Below are 16639 nucleotides of genomic sequence, written 5' to 3'. Positions count from 1 at the left end.
CGCGTAAGTTATTGGTTCGATCAAACTCAAATTCATTTTTTGTAGTCAAACTAACGAGTATAACCGCATTATAATAAAAAAATAAAATAAAAAAAATAAAAAATTAACATCGATTTTTTTAAAAAAAAGTGCACTCCGTAGGAAAATTCTAATTATGTGGAAAAATCAAGAATAATTGGTTTTAAAATCATCTGTCAGGATATTACGGTTAACTTTTTATTTTCGGAAAAAACTAGTTTTTTTCTGATACGCGCCATACAAAGATTTTGAAAAAAAATTATAACTAATTATTTTTCCAACCAAATTAGCTAAGATTAAATTTGGGACATAATAAAACCTAACAAAAGCTATTCCAATAAAAAAAAGTTCAAATTTAAGACTTCGGTTTCTATTTCTATGGAGGCCGATTTTCAGCCCACCGTGCGGCGGTGCGGCGGAGGTATAGTTATATCCCTAGGGATATAGTTATATGCCGTATAGTACGTATTATAATCATATTCCTAGTAAGATAGTAATATCTTACTAGGAATATAACTATAATACGTTTCTAGTTTAGTAATATAGTTATATTACTGGATTATGTTCAGTATTATAATTGTAGCAGTGTAGTGCGGGGGTGCGGCGGAGTCGGCGGCGGGGGCTTCCCCGCACGTCGCTCGCTAGTCGCTGCCACAACAAGTCAGTCGGCATCAGTTGTTCGGCGTTCACGTCACGGATTTATAACCATTTAACCACATTAGTTTAGTCAAATATCGTATTATAATCATATTTCTAGTAAGTAAGTATAAATAGTAATATCTTACTAGGAATATGATTATAATACGTATTATACGGCATATAACTATATCCCAAGGGATATAACTATACCTCCGCCGCACCGCTGCACTCCTACCTACAATTATTTCACTAAACTTAATCCAGTAATATAACTATATCACTAAACTAAAGACGTATTATAGTTATATTTCTAGTAAAATAGAAATGAATCGCTTTCGTATAACTATGTTACGACATATAATTATATCCCTAGGGTTATAACTATATAACGGCTTTATCTATCGTACTGCGACATATACATAAATTAATTGGTTTATTAGAAAACACAATTCCCCTAATTAAGGCGCCACTGGACGGTCGACGCAGTTTTAATGTGTATAAATAGTGGAGTGGCCAAGTTGAAGAATAGCAACATTCGTAGGACTAAAGAGGTTTATACCGACAAGTGTTATTGTTGGGATCAGCATGGTCTACTGATTATCAAAATGCATGTTGTCGCTACTGGTGGTGGAAGGTGTCGTGACGTCATAAAGTCGGCAGTACAACGTTGTAAACTTTTTTCTTTTGAACATACCATGTGCGGTACAAAATGAAAGGGCTTTGTGAGTAGATTACAAATATGTAACATAGTCTAACATGTTCACCACTTGGTCTAACAAATTATTGGAAAACTTTCAAAAATTTGACAGTCCAGAGTTGAATTTGAACTGCTCTAAATTGAAAATAGCTGAATGGATTAGGCCCAATTTTATACAAAATGACTGTGAATATTCTCTATACTATGTCTAAAAATAATTAACCAAATATATCCAAAAATAAGAAAAGTACATCAAGTTAAATAACAGTATAAATTTCTGTTACAGTAGACTACTAAATACTATTTTTACGCCCAAATAGTGGATATGGTATATACCTAGGCCAAATTAGATTTTTTCTAGGAATTGTCTTAATACCCTCATTTGGTTCTAAATTAGCGTAATCCGAGTTTGCTCCATTCCAGGAGTTGTGGAAAATTTTTTGCTCTTTTTTAGTTTTTTGCTTGTACCTAGTTCAAAAACGGTACGTCCGACGGAAAATTGACATCTGAGGATCCGCAAGATACCTTAATATGAGTTCGTAGTCAAAGATAGTAAAAAATGGCCGCCACTTTGAATTTATGTTTTTTTGTAAAATCGTGTCAAAATCTGGTAGTAACATTGATTTTGACGATGTTCCTTCTAAATCGAGTGGTTTTGTCAATCCAAGGTAAAATGTACCTCCCAAGGCCCCCAAAATTTATCCACACCTCCTGGGATGGAGCAAACTCGGATTATACGAATTTAGGACCTACCCATATAACCATTCCGGTCGCAGAATCATCAAAGTGGTAACTAAATGTCAGAAGTGTCGTAACATAGTGCACACAATCAATGTGTCTAGAATTGTTCAGTAACTAAGTGCCGTCGCCGTGTGTACGCTTTTCCGTAACAAGGTGTCGACACATTGGGTGCACTTTGCGTGCGGTTTGTGACCAATTCTGACAGCAAATGTCAATATAAAATACCCCTTGAAAACTAAGGTTTGTCAAACTACTATTCTTTGAAGGTCCCATTTTCCTGCGTAAAGCACTATACCCAAAGGTACCATACTACATTCATAAAAGGCTGGCTATAATTAGTTTTTCAAAAAATTGCGTCGAGGAATCATCTGTATTTTTGCTTGTTTCATTACCTTCTTGCTTCTTTTTTTGTCATTTGTATTCTGTAGCAATTGGTTAGATCTGAAAATAACGATAACTTGCGTCGTCACGGATGTCGATTTATAGGTTTTAGGGAGTGCAGAATTCGAAAATGATGACCAGTTTGGAATCCAAGATGTCTGCCGTGCACTTTGTCATAAAAGTCGTCATGGATATCGTTTTATAGGTTTTAGGGAGTGCAGAATTCGAAAATGATGACCATTTTGGATTCCAAGATATCTGCCGTGCACTTTGTCATATAAGCCGTCATGGATGTTGATTTATAGGTGTTAGGAAGTGCAGAATTCGAAAATGATGACCACGACCAACGTTCACGGCAGACATCTTGGATTCCAAAACGGTCATCATTTTCCAATTCTGCACTCCCGAAAACCTATAAATCGAGATACATGACGACGTTTATGACAAAGTGTACGGTAGAAATGTTGGTTTCCAAAATGGTCATCATTTTCGAATTCTGCACACCCTAAACCCTTTAAAACGACATCCATGTCGACTTTTGTGATAAAATGCGTAGCCGCCATCTTGGGTTCCAAAATGGTCATCATTTTCGAAACCGGCACTCTCTAAAACCTATAAATCGACACCCGTCTCGACTTTTATGACAAAGTGTTTGGCTGCCATCTGCACGCAAGACATTTCTATTATTTTTACGTACAAAAATGACCCCCTGTCAACTTTCAATCGAGATTTAATCGATAATTTATTCGATTAATATTCAGATTACTTCAATTTCAATCTATGTTAGGTCGACTAAATTAATCGCGATTTAAATTTGAGGATTAACTTTTTTTATTCCATATTAATTAGTCGAATAAACAGTTAATCGATTAATGCCCATCTCTGACCACGGCATGGCTCTTACACTTTGAAAATATCTGAAAACAAATGAACACAAGGAGCCATTTTGCAAATCCAGTAACTTTGTTACTACTTTTGCGGCGTGTGTCATGTGTCTACACAGAGTCTACACAGAGTCGTAACATTGCGACTACTTTGTGACTGGAATATTTCCCAGCCTTAAACCATATTTTTACATCATAATTAATAAGTTTAGTAGTATGTAAAGCGTTATTTCTATTATTTAAGTATAGTATACGCATCGAAGTACTAAAAATGCACCAAATCATATAGTTATGAACACAGGCACTGAAAAGTAAACAATTTAATTGCCGGCTAAACTAAAACAATGTGGTGGCGCGTTGATTATATTACACTTAGTTTATCAAATCACTCGAGCAGTTTAATTCCCCATAGTAATTTAAGTCCTATTGTAATATAAATGCAAACAATAAATACTTACGTCTTGTAATCCGTTTTAGAGATGGCGTATTAATGTCACTTATTTTTATTTAAGTATTTTTCCATCTGTCAGTTTCCATTTGACAGGAACAAAATGAACGAATGAACGAATGATTTTGGTAAAAGTAGTCGCAAACTGGTAACAATGTGTGCACACGGCGACGACACTTTGTGTGTAAATATGTATGTGTCGACCCTTCCCCATTTCTGGTAACTGTGTCGTAACGGCGACGACTCTGCGACTGGAATTGTGACCGAAACAGACGGTGTCGACGCAAGATGTGTCTACACCGTGTCGTAACGGCGACTGAAAATGGTTGTATTGGTAATGAAGGTATTAAAATTAAAATGATTTCTAGCTTGCTGGGAATTAATTCCTCGAAACGCTTTTTTTTGGATCTAATTTGATTAGCCTAATAGTATGCTATATTTATTTGTTATTTACTCATAAATTGCTTTCATTTAATACCTCACATGTTATTTTTTTCTGTGAAGAAAATAGTATTTTAGAAGTTTCACAATTCACATAACAGAAAATTATACTGTTATTCAAATTGATGTACTTACCTATTTCTCTTATTTTCTTAATATTTCTGGCAAATTTTTTTTTGAACATTAAGATAGAGGATATTCACAGTCCCTTGGTATGTATTTTAGAATAATCCATTCAGTAGTTTTCAATGTAGAGCAGTTCAAAATCAATTCTGCATGATGTAATTTTTGGACGTTTTCTTCTAATTTGTTAGAATATGTTACATTCTTGAAATTTACTCACAAAGCCCTTTCATTTGGTACTGCCGTCTTTATGACGACATAAGAACTAATTCCAAAGAAGCGACAACGTGCATTTTGATAATCAGTAGACCACAATGTCCCTTGTCGGTATAAACCTTTTCGGTCCTACGAAAATCGTAAATAACGTGGTTTCTACGAATTGGCCTCTCCTCTAAAAAGCGGTTTTATGACATATTTTCAACGATTTTAATAAGTCTACAAAAGGTTCGGTTTCGGTTCCGGCCGAAATTGGGGCCAAAGCCGAACCTTCGGTTTCGGTTTCGGGTTCGGCAAAAAAACATGTTTCGGTCGGACACTAGTCTGTATGTCTGTCTGTCACCAGGCTGTATCTCGTAAACCGTGAGAGCTAGACGGTTGAAATTTTCACAGAAGATGTAGGTATTTCTGTTGCCATTAAAAAAATAAACACTAAAAAGTACAAAACCCTCGGTGGGCGAGTCCGACTCGCACTTGTCCGGTTTTTAACATGTTTTTAACATCCGACGCAATAAGAAGGGTGAGGTATAAGTTTGACGCCAATGTCTGTCTGTGTGTCTGTCTGTGGCATCCTGGCTCTTAAACGGATGGACCGATTTCGATGCGGTGTTAGACCAAGAAAAGTCTGCAGAGATTTTGATTGCCCATGCAGTGCAAGTGTTATTTTAAAGGCCAAACTTCTATGAAATTATGACGTATAAATAACACTTGCACTGCGTGGGCTATCAAAATCGCTGCAGACTTTTCTTGGTTTAACTCTACCTACATGCGCCTCTACCCGATCTCTAGCCCTATGATTCTTGTACATATAAATATAGCAGGTGGCCGTACATTACATGGATATCACTATCAGCATAGAAAAAAAAATACATAGAGTGCTCACTCCATACATCAGTTTTAGTATCAAAACGACTATTATTTTCGTAGTCGGCATCTAGCATCGAGTAGCGGAATTATCGTACTGCTCCTTGACAATAGATGTTGCAATGACCGAAAAGTTTAATGCTCAACAATTTTCAGCTAATATTATAACCAGATTAACCGGAACTCTATTTTCAACTCCTTCTGCTTTTAATATTAGTTGTAAATTGTTGTTCAATACAATTTTCGTGAGTCGCGAGTTCGCGACACTAGAGAATTCTAGTATCAATAGTAGCGGTACTGATAATTCCGCTACTCGATGCTAGATGTCGACTGTGAAAATAATAGTCGTTTTGGTACCAAAACTGATGTATGAAGTGAGCACTCTATTCTTACCATATTTCTCTATGCTATCAGCAAAGACAATGTGTAATCACCTAATTCTTCTTTATCAATACTTAAACAGTTACAAGAGCCCTTGAACAGTACTTACAAATGTTTTGATTAGGTTAGGTGTATTTTAACAACAAGATATAAGTATTATCACTATCAGTTAGTTGTGTACTGTCTTGACCTGATTTTTTTTGGGTATATCTACAATGGTATTTACTTATCAAGTGCGATTTTATTTGTGAGCTTCCTCCCAAATATAATTGCGCATTTTTAGAATCAACTTTTCATATTTTTACTTTTTAGCTTTTGCTATCGAGCGAAAGTCACAAAAATCAGGATTCGAATCGGTGAGGTAAAAAAAGCGGTAAGCGGTAGAAAAGACCATGGACCTACAATACTAAAAAAACTAACTCTATGGAAAATACTGCTTTTTATGACTGTCCTATATATGACTTTTTGAATGACCTTTTCACCAAATAATAAAGTGTAACTGATGACACGTGCTGTCATTATTTATCAAAAGTCACTAGAACCCACCTACAAAACCTACAGAAAAATATGTATCGAAATAATGAAGATTGGAAAATTTAACTAGTAATGTTGCTTTGTCGAAAACATACTCAGGAAGCGATGAGTATCTGTGCAATGCCTAAACATTGCTGGCGGACAGACGGACGGAAAGTATTAGCACGAACTACCAGTGCAGGTACAGTCCGCAGCAAAAGTTGCTAAGCGGGCGAGGTGTTCAAAATTACCTTGACACGCTCTTATTCTCTTAACAATAAAGCCGCGTCAAGATAATTTTGAACACCTGGCCCGCTTAGCAACTTCTGCTGCTGACTGCAATAATAATTAACTAGGTACCTAGATGTTTAAATAAATACTTAACTTCTCTACGGGAATAAGGTGGTGGTACTGGTGCTCGACGCGGTCCCAGTACATGTCATCTTGAAACTTAAGTCATTGTCAATAGAGGTGACAGCAGGGTGTCATCTATTGGGCATTAGCATGTCGAGCAGTAGTACCACGTTACTTGGGATAAGATGGGGGTTGGGATGTATGTGTTTGTCCGTGTGTTTTAGGGTTCCGTACCCAAAGGGTAAAAACGGAACCCTATTACTAAGACTCCGCTGTCCGTCTGTCTGTCACCAGGCTGTAACTCGAAATGTGACAGTTGAAATTTTCACAGATGATGTATTTCTGTTGCCGCTATAACAACAAATTCTAAAAACAAAATAAAATAAATATTTAAGTGGGACTGCCATACAACATTGACCGGTTTTTTAATACCAAGTCGGTGGCAAACAAGAATACGGTCCGCCTGATAGTAAGCGATCACCGTAGCCTATAAACGCATGTAACCTCAGGGATGTTAACTACATGCGTATTGCCGACCTTTTAAAACCCTGTGTGTGTGCGTGTGTATCTTATCTTATACCTTTAAACGAGTAATTCTTGTTTATTTATTTATATGTATGTTTATATATATATATATATATATATATATATATATATATATATATGCTGTTTCCAAGATCCCATATATATATATATATATATATATATATATATATATATGGGATCTTGGAAACAGCTCTAACAATTTCAATGAAATTTGCTATATGGGGGTTATCGGGGGCGATAAATCGATCTAGCTCGGTCTTGTCTCTAGGAAAACGCGCATTTTTGAGTTTGTATATGTTTTCCGAGCAAAGCTCGGTCTCCCAGATAGTATATATTATGTAAGTATGATCCCACCAAAAACATTTTCATGTAAAATATTGCCAAGACGAAACCATAAAGGTTCCGTCACATAGGCGTGTTTTCCGGGCGGGGCGTGAGCGGGGTGTGAGTGTTTTATATGTAAAAGCGGCGCGCCCCGCTCACGCGCCTGTGTGACGGAGCCTTAAGGATCGCACTGTTAAAAAGTTATCAGATCTCTTGTAGAGCCAAGCTTCTAACTCTATATACATTATACAAGCCCTAACTTCACAAACTCTACACCTTAGTCAAAATATGTGGGTTGGTCGTTTATGTCAACACAGGGTTTTGCTTAGATGTAAATGGCGCCATCGCTCTAAAAGATGGCTTATGGTTGAGTAGATGGCGATACTTTTTGACATTTAACAAATATCAGTGAAAAAATAGGGATCAAAGTCAAATTCTTAAGGCGTTCTAAAAGTGTGAATAATTTTTGTCGAAAGATGGCAGTAAATGTTACTGACTACATGATTTACTTTGACAATATTCCTCTAGTCTAAATTCTCTTTGTTGTAATATTAGTTATTGAAAGCTCGGCAAAAGCATATAATATTTTTAATAAATATTTTTAAGGAATAATCTTGATTTTGTTGCTCTCATTATTTGACAGCGCCCATAACGTTGCGAGCGCTAAGCAGCGCTGCCATGATGCACGGTCCCAATAATCCAAACCCAGGTTGTGAGGGTTCACTAATAAAACGACGAAGCACTTCGAGAAAAGGTAGGCAGTGCAGTGCCCTTTTGCGCTTCGCTTTGCTCGTCTTGGCGGGGGCACTGCTGTGCCCCAGATACCCACAAATGTTGCTATTGTTAAGCTAGAAGCTTAAGATATTTGTCAACAAAACATTATGGATAGGTAGGTACTAAAAAGTATTAAATTAAAACCTACTCTCAAAATCCTCCAAAGTCCTGGTCAGAGTGGAAAAAAGGAGGAGCTTGGTAAATTTTCGGAACATATAGATTTTTTTAAATAGTAGAGGTATCAAGCTTCAAAAAAAGCATTTAGTTCTTTTGGTTTAAATGTGGGGTGGATATTAAACGACTTTTACCTACTTTTAATTTTGCTAGTTACCAGACTGAATAATGTATTCAATCGAGAACCATATTGATTTAAGTGCTTACTTCACCATATACTTACTTAAGACTGTTAAATAACACACTAACACAGGGCTGCCGGTTGCGGTAACAGCTAAGAGGAAGGGTAGTTCCCACAGCGTGCCGGCGCCAAGGAAAAATTCTTATATCATTGAACCATCAGGCTCCACTGGACAATCCGTATGTTTATTTATATTTTTACTGGACTAGCAAACGAGTCGACCGTACGTAGTACGGATGTAGTGCCTACCTATGTACCTAGTAAATAAATTATAGCGCCGCCTGACAATACGGCCCCATCTCAAAATTTATGATTATTGGAGATTCAATCTTAATTAAAAATAATAAAGTTAAGTTTCAGTGCCCAAGTGGCCGTATTGCAGGCACGAAACGAATTAGGGTGAGATTGAAATCTTTAGTATTGTGGAAACGACTATTCTTGTCGGATATCTAAGCCGCGACGGACTAACAGTAGCAAGGAGCCCTAAGGCACTTGAGGTGCTACTAAGAACATCGTAACAGAACAGAGAAAAACCGAAAAATGGGACCTTCAAATCCCCTCTCCCCCCGGCTCAAGGGCTACGACCGGAGACTTTTGATATGTTCACCTCCTAACTAGTCCATACAAAGTTACGAAGTCAAAAATGTGTTCCTAGCATTTCTCTCTACAACTTTTTTGAGCATTTGTTGCCTGACCTAATAATGTTTCCACGTGTTGCCTTGGCTGACCCTGACGATAAAACGAAACTTATCACTTACTTTATTTATAGGTTGCAAATATAAAACCTTGCGATTATGTCGGGGCCGTGATAATATATGGCAAGGGCAAAATGTAGCTGTGATCTGATAAACATTGATATGATTATTATATAAGTAAAATTTGCGAAACTACTGCTATTTTGATTACTTTGTCCTCGCCAAGGTAGCATTGGATCATGGACTATAATTACATTACTTACTGGGTAATGTTAATTTTTTATTGATTTTAATTTTAGACCGTTTCATCAGAAGACATACCTGCAAAAGACCCTGTATACTCTGAAGCTATCAAAACTAAACCTTTGGATGAAAATGTTAAGCTGAGTAAGTACATGTTTATCAGTGGCGTAGCTAGGCGTGGGCAAAATGGACCGTCGCCCACGGCCTCGCGCGCCAAGGGGGGCCTCGTGCGAGGCCCCTCCGGGCACAGTGAAACAAAAGATACGACTTCGTCCACGGCAAGATTAGTTCACGCTACGTCACTGATGTTTATGATTTACATTTTTTAAGCAGATAAGTATGTATGTAAGTACTTAAAATTTAATTACATGATAGGCAATGTTTGGGTTGTGGTACTGTTATTCTATTTGTTGTAGACCAAGAAACTGCATTACCTGAGGTTGCTAAATCAGAAGGTGGACTTGAAGATAAACGGGAAGAGTTTTTAAAATTTCGAAAGCAATTTATTCAACAACAGGTAGGTATCTTAGGTCCATTATATATGCAACATAATAACAAGAACATACAACAATACTACTCTTAATGAATACCTCAACAAAAGTTAATGGTACAAACCACAAACTTAAATGTAGAGGTAATATAATCGGCGGTCTTCTGACTAAAGAACAATCTCTCAGACAACCTACATTTCTGTATACTACATTATATATAGGATATATAAACATATTATAAAGTTGTCTTGTGTAGGATCTTATTGAGGTATGCGATGACTGGGATGAGTTTACCTACTACGCCCGCGCCGCCAGCTTGAGGCCTAACTCACAACGATACCTGAAATTATTTAATTTAGTAAATAAATAAATAATAAATAAATAAATATTAGGGGACATCTTACACAGATCAACCTTAGCCCCAAACTAAGCAAAGCTTGTACTATGGGTGCTAGGCGATGATATACATACTTATATAGATAAATACATACTTATATACATAGAAAACACCCATGACTTAGGAACAAATATTAGTGTTCATCACACAAATAAATGCCCTTACTGGGATTCGAACCCAGGACCATCGGCTTCGCAGGCAGGGTCACTATCCACTAGGCCGGACCGGTCGTCGTAGTAGGTAATTCTTCGAGGAATATCCTGGATCTGGATGTTGCGCCCAGTAAAGGGGCCCACTGATTAACAGTCTGCCGGACGGTATCGGCCTGTCAGTTGTTCGGAACTGTCAAAATTTTGTTCTAACTGACAGGCTGATACCGTCCGGCGGACTGTTAATCAGTGGGCCCCTTAAGATCCATGGGGATCTAATACGGCCAGTATACATGAGGTGACTGTACTAACTTTATGGATAAAAAAGTCAGATATACCTAACATGGTGCTGATAAGCGTTATTTGTCTTTTTCCATTATTTTAACATATTTTGTTAGAAAAAACATAAGCAGAGAATTTCTACATTAATTTAGGTTAAATAAGGTATACAAGATTATGCTCTTTTCTTGTAGAAAGAGTACATCGATCGATACACCGAATTGCGTGACATGGAGGAAATGTCTGGCATGCCCAATTCGCTACCAATCGGAGAGGTGCGCATGCTGTCCGTCACAAACTGGCCGGCCCATGACCTGCTGCTCATGAGTCTCATGACCGACACCTCATCCACGCAGCCCCCGACCGATATGAAAGGAGTCCTCGGTATACTAAAGACGTATATATAATATACCTACCCCTCGAATGCGCCGATCCGCGAAAGTGAAAACTATTAGAAAAAAATATTCCCGGCACACGAGAGGTTCATTGAGTGACATGGAGGTGGGGTTTAGTGTGCTGTGGCCATACATTGCGAGTGTGGGCAGTGATATTTGCCACATAGCTGCCCGTACTCGCTTGTTACGAAAAGCGCGCCCATTCCGCATCTCAACAAAATTAAAGACTTCTTGGTATACTAAAGTCATATAATATAATCAGACCAATACGTTAAATATCCGTAGTAGGTAGGTAGCTAATAAGCCTGAATGGTCGTTCCCATTTCATTCCTATTTTCAACAGGGCCTAAGGTATGCCAGCAGCTAACTGCTCAACTTTATGAGATACGCGATGAAGTGATAGCCATGGGTACCGAGATGACGAGGCGACGCTTGGATATATTGAAATTTGTACGCGCTATACAACGCAACGAGAACAGGGTGTTTGTTTACGAAGGTCAGGTAAGTACAGCCAGAAAGTAGTCTTATCCTCTGTATCTTTAGGTACTTAAATAAAAGTAAACAAATAATTTGTAAATTTTCGGGTAGTTATAACATTTATTGATTAACCAACCAAATACAAAACCACCTGGATCTGTCACTGAACGACCTGACTTTAACCTACATTATTTGATCATGTAATGTTTTCATTTACCCTCAACTGGCTTAAGAAGCCATTTAAGGGTAGATTTTGTTTACTCTATTCTAAATTCCTAAAGATACAGACTTATAGACTGACAAACTCGGAACAAAATATCGTTCCGCAATATAAATCTAGGTGGCTAATTAAGTAAAGTTCTGGCGATTTAGCAAGTGTTCTGATTAAAATAGTAGGTATAATGACAAAAAAAAAAAAAAATTAAAAATACAAAATTTAATCATGAGGGGGCAGAGGCGCACAGATGCTCCACAAGGTGCTCGGCAAATGGCTGAGGGAGGCAACGGGCGACCACCGCGCGGGCAGCTTTCTCGCGCAGAGAATTTCAATCGCAATCCAGCGCGAGAACGCTGCTTGTGTGTTGGGCACCCTCCCGAGGGCACCAAATTTGGATAGGTATTTTTAATTTTTAGTTTTAGTTATTTTAATTGTAATTAGTTTTAGTTTTACCACGAGGGTAGCGAGTGGTTTGAAAATTGAGTGTTGCGAAGGTTTCAAGGCACGAGGGTTAAACACGTTGCTAACGACTGAACGTTCACCATACCAACGCGAGGAAAATGTAAAACATACCAAATCAAATCTAAATGAACGCTATTCAATATTTATTGTTCAAATTGAGGAAAAAACTTAAAATTCGCATAAAATTACTTTGCCACTCTTTTCGCGTCAGTTTTTGAAAGAGTAAAGAGAGTCCTTACAAAGCTGGTGTGGTGGAAAACAATTGTAAATATCTATATAATGTCATATCATATTTCAGAATATAGTGTGGCAAATTAAGAACACCGAATTGGATGAAGAAACTAAAAAGCTACGACAACTCGTTTTAAAAACGGTTAAAAATATAGAATCTAAACTAACTCAGAGCATAGACGTTGCCAAGTAGGTATCTTCATCTTAAGGTACTTAGATACATTTTAATTATTAAAGCTCGAATATAGGGACTAGGACTGGGAAGGGAAGAGAGCTAGCTGATGTGATGAAAAGACTACGTATAAATGTAGCTTTCTTACAGTAGACAAAATGGAAGGGTGCAAGAGCGAGAGATATTGGGAAAGGATATGAGGTCGTTTCTCAAAAAATTGGCACCGCCAGGTTAAAATTTGATTTTCAAAAATTTTGCTTTTTTGCATTTTTATCGGGATCGTTAGAATGCAACTTAAACTATTAGAAAATGTGGAAGGGAAGCATTTCCTTCGATTAGTTTAGAAGATATAGGCGTTTGAAATTCAGGTGAATGACATTAATGACAGGTGAAAGATACTTTGTATCCAGGTTATCGATAGTAGAAGCAGATTATTGAAAAATACGTACAAATTGAAAATATTGACAGGTTATCGGGAGGTGTCGCTAACCTGTGTTCGTTGCCGTTAACCTGATTTCTTATCATCATTCACCTGACATGAGTGTCATTCATTTGTCCCTCACATCATTTCCAATGCCTTCTAAAAATTATCGAATAAATTTTCTACAAAAAGGAACCTTATTGTCGATGGCACATACGCCATTAACTACGATGATTACAATAGTAGAGTAGGTTAAAATTTTGGATTCTGGATCACATCGAAGTGCTAAATAATTGTGTCCACAAGCAGGAGGTTCTTAATTCGGTTGCCAAACTGCGTCGGCAGAAATGAATCCCTTGGTTAACAATCTACCATTGTTATTGGTACCTGAGAACTCGGTTATTTCTCACTCTGTTTTGTGAAGTCTGTTTTTTTCTAGGAATTATTATGAATGATTATATATTATAATTTAATTGTATATTTTAGAAAGCCATGGATGGAGAGGGACAGTCTGTTAAAAAAAATAGAATGTTTACAAAAAGAGCTTTCTATACTCAAGAAAAGTAAACAAAACGAGAAGATGGAAGATACCATCAGCGATAACAAGGTAACGAGTGAAAAAATCTCACGCTCGATCTTCGTGTGGTTTCCATAATACGCAAATCTCGGTAATTTCAATTGGTTATGAATATCTACTGCAGAAAATTTTAGAGGATTTACATCGAGAGCAAGGTTATTGTGCTAAAATGAAAGAGATGCTGGCAGCAGCGGAAGAGAGGGCCACGAAGGCGCGCGCGCGCTGTGCTGAGCTCGAGCACCAACACAGCGCCATCACAAGCCGTCCCACCAAGTGGGCCAGACAATCGGTAAATAGCCTAATTATATCCTCAAACTATATACGTCACCGTGCTGGAGCCCTCAACTGAGACAACACTGCAGGGAAATTCATATACCTTTGAATTTCATTGCATGTGTACAGGTTTCTTCATGATTTCATGGCTTCAAAACACTGGGCTATCGCTTTAGCATAAAATCAAAATTTTATTGATGGTGGCAGAAGGGTCGCTGTGAATTCATTTTTGCATAATTTGATAGGATCACAAGTCATACCATTTCTGTCACATTAAGTAGGTACTCATCCAGTAGGGTGGAGCGAAATCCAAAATTCGTGAATATAGCAATGAAACCCCTCTAAAAGGATGTCTAATTTTTTATTATTTTAAGGAAAAATAATAAAAAAATATTGGTATATACTTTTAGCCCTCTACTATTCGATTATATATAGCAATATGGGTGCATTACATTTGTTATAATTACTTTTCATATATTATAGTTTGATATATCGTTATTTTGAATAACGTAATTAATGTCATACTACCGTAATACCTAATTAACGGTATACATAATGTTATTATTGGTACAGTGGTCATAAGGTATATTTACACTTCGTCTAATATACATTGCCATAATTATTATGTAATAATATGCTTTAGAGTATGTACTCTAAAGCATATTATTTGTTATAACAAGTGACATCACATAATTATTTATGTAGCATAATAGTTGCATGACATAAATGGGTTAGGTTAGGTTGAAACTGCGACTCCGCACAAACGAATAACTACCTAACAAAAGGAGGGTTAGGTTAGGTTAGAACTTTGACCCGCCGTAGAATAAAATATTCTATCAAAAATGTGGTTTAGGTTAGGTTTGAACTGCGGCCCTCGCAGAATGAAAACCGTGAAAAAGTAGGTTAGGTTAGGTTAGAACTGCGACCTCCCTAGAATAAAATAGCTAGCAAAAGCAGTAGGCCTACGTACTAGTTATAAAAACTATGTAAAACTTTACGTTATCACTAAATGAAATATCACAAAAAATGTTATACGATATATGTATTTATACTTGATAAAATTGTATGAAGTATTACGTTATACAAAAATATAATATAACAAATGTCATTATAAAACATGTCTATATACTATTTGAAAATTATATTACATTAGGCATTATATCAATGACAGTTTAGATAAAATCACTATATAATAAAGGAAACGTATTATAAAAATTACATTATAACATACAATAATATATCAAATGGCGTTATAACAAATGTATGATAGATTTTTTATAATTATATTAAACATTACACACCCATAGCAATATATGTATATTTTTAATAAATTTAATTTATGCTTATTTTTTTTAAAACAAGTTTTATTCATTAAATAACATCCTTTTCTTACAGATATACTCGATTCCTATACTTATTTTTGTTTATAACGTATATTTTTTAGTGTCCGACCGAAACATGTTTTTTTGCCGAAACCGAAACCGAAACCGAATGTTCGGCTTTGGCTCTAGTTTCGGCCGAAACCGAAACCGAAACCGAACCTTTTGTAGACTTGATAAAATCGTTAAAAAATGTCATAAAACCGCTTTTACACAAATATTATGGGGCTGTCAACACCCAATGTCCTTGAAATTGATGTTACTTAAGCAGTTTTTTAAGAAAATTACTAGAGTTAGACCAAGATAATTCTGCAACGATTTTGATAACACACGCAGTGCGAGTGTTATTTTAAACGTCAAAATTTCTATGAATTTATGACGTATAAATAACATTTGCACTAGTAGCACTGCGTATGCTATCAAAATCATTGCAGAATTTTCTTGGTCTAACTCATTAACCTAATTCATTCACCAGTCAAGCTAACATGTAGATCAGATACAGGGTCAACCAAAAAACCAACCGAACACGCGAGCGCAGCGAGCGCGAAATTTTTTGTTAACAATATCGCAAGGGAAGTAACGGGAGTGGAAAACCGAGAAAAAGGTGGATGGACTGTCAGTGTGAGAGATGATATGAAACGAACGTAAGTGAATGATGAGATGACGGGCGAGAGAGAGGTATGGAAGAAAAAGACATGCTGCGCCGACCCCAAATAAATGGGATAAGGGCAAGTGAATGATGATAATCGCAAGGCCGGGTACCGATCTTCACCTGGGCCTAAAAGTCCGAAGTGCCCCAGTGAGGCGAACTTTCATGCGAAGTAAAAGCCGTGCTTCAGGCTTCAGGATAAGTAGTTGAGCACAGACTCCAACCAATGTCCATTGTATTAAAAAGCGAGACGCGCAGGCCGAGCATGGCGCAGCGAGGCGAACGGCTAAGTTGAAGTAGAGGACATGTGGAACACAAACCAAATGGTAAATTGAGGTAAAAAGTGAGGCTAAGGTCGAGCATTCGTATGAAAAACTGTACTGGGGACACTTTTAAGGGTTTTATCTTCGTTTTAATCAATAGTCAGAAAATC

General features: G+C 37.0%; 1 protein-coding gene and 2 long non-coding RNA genes across 3 annotated transcripts in view; 1 reads left to right on the top strand and 2 right to left on the bottom strand.

Moving 5' to 3' along the window:
- The window catches only part of LOC134789402 (uncharacterized), a 368254-nt gene that overhangs the window by 252931 nt on the left and 98684 nt on the right, over nucleotides 1-16639 (bottom strand). The gene's annotated exons all lie outside the window — the stretch shown is intronic.
- Nucleotides 1-16639, bottom strand: part of LOC134789398 (uncharacterized) — a 92556-nt gene that overhangs the window by 13335 nt on the left and 62582 nt on the right. The window lies entirely within an intron of this gene.
- Nucleotides 1-16639, top strand: part of LOC134806784 (myosin-3-like) — a 67109-nt gene that overhangs the window by 10333 nt on the left and 40137 nt on the right. The window contains exons 3-11 of the mRNA XM_063780135.1: nucleotides 8214-8324; nucleotides 8772-8878; nucleotides 9694-9781; nucleotides 10054-10154; nucleotides 11148-11337; nucleotides 11692-11849; nucleotides 12803-12924; nucleotides 13815-13935; nucleotides 14030-14194. Coding sequence (XP_063636205.1) covers nucleotides 8214-8324; nucleotides 8772-8878; nucleotides 9694-9781; nucleotides 10054-10154; nucleotides 11148-11337; nucleotides 11692-11849; nucleotides 12803-12924; nucleotides 13815-13935; nucleotides 14030-14194 — 1163 coding nt within the window. The remainder of the gene's footprint in view (nucleotides 1-8213; nucleotides 8325-8771; nucleotides 8879-9693; nucleotides 9782-10053; nucleotides 10155-11147; nucleotides 11338-11691; nucleotides 11850-12802; nucleotides 12925-13814; nucleotides 13936-14029; nucleotides 14195-16639) is intronic.

This window comes from Cydia splendana, chromosome 3 (genome assembly GCF_910591565.1).
Source record: "Cydia splendana chromosome 3, ilCydSple1.2, whole genome shotgun sequence".
NCBI lineage: Eukaryota > Metazoa > Arthropoda > Insecta > Lepidoptera > Tortricidae > Cydia > Cydia splendana.
This window is presented reverse-complemented; position numbering and strand designations above follow the sequence as displayed.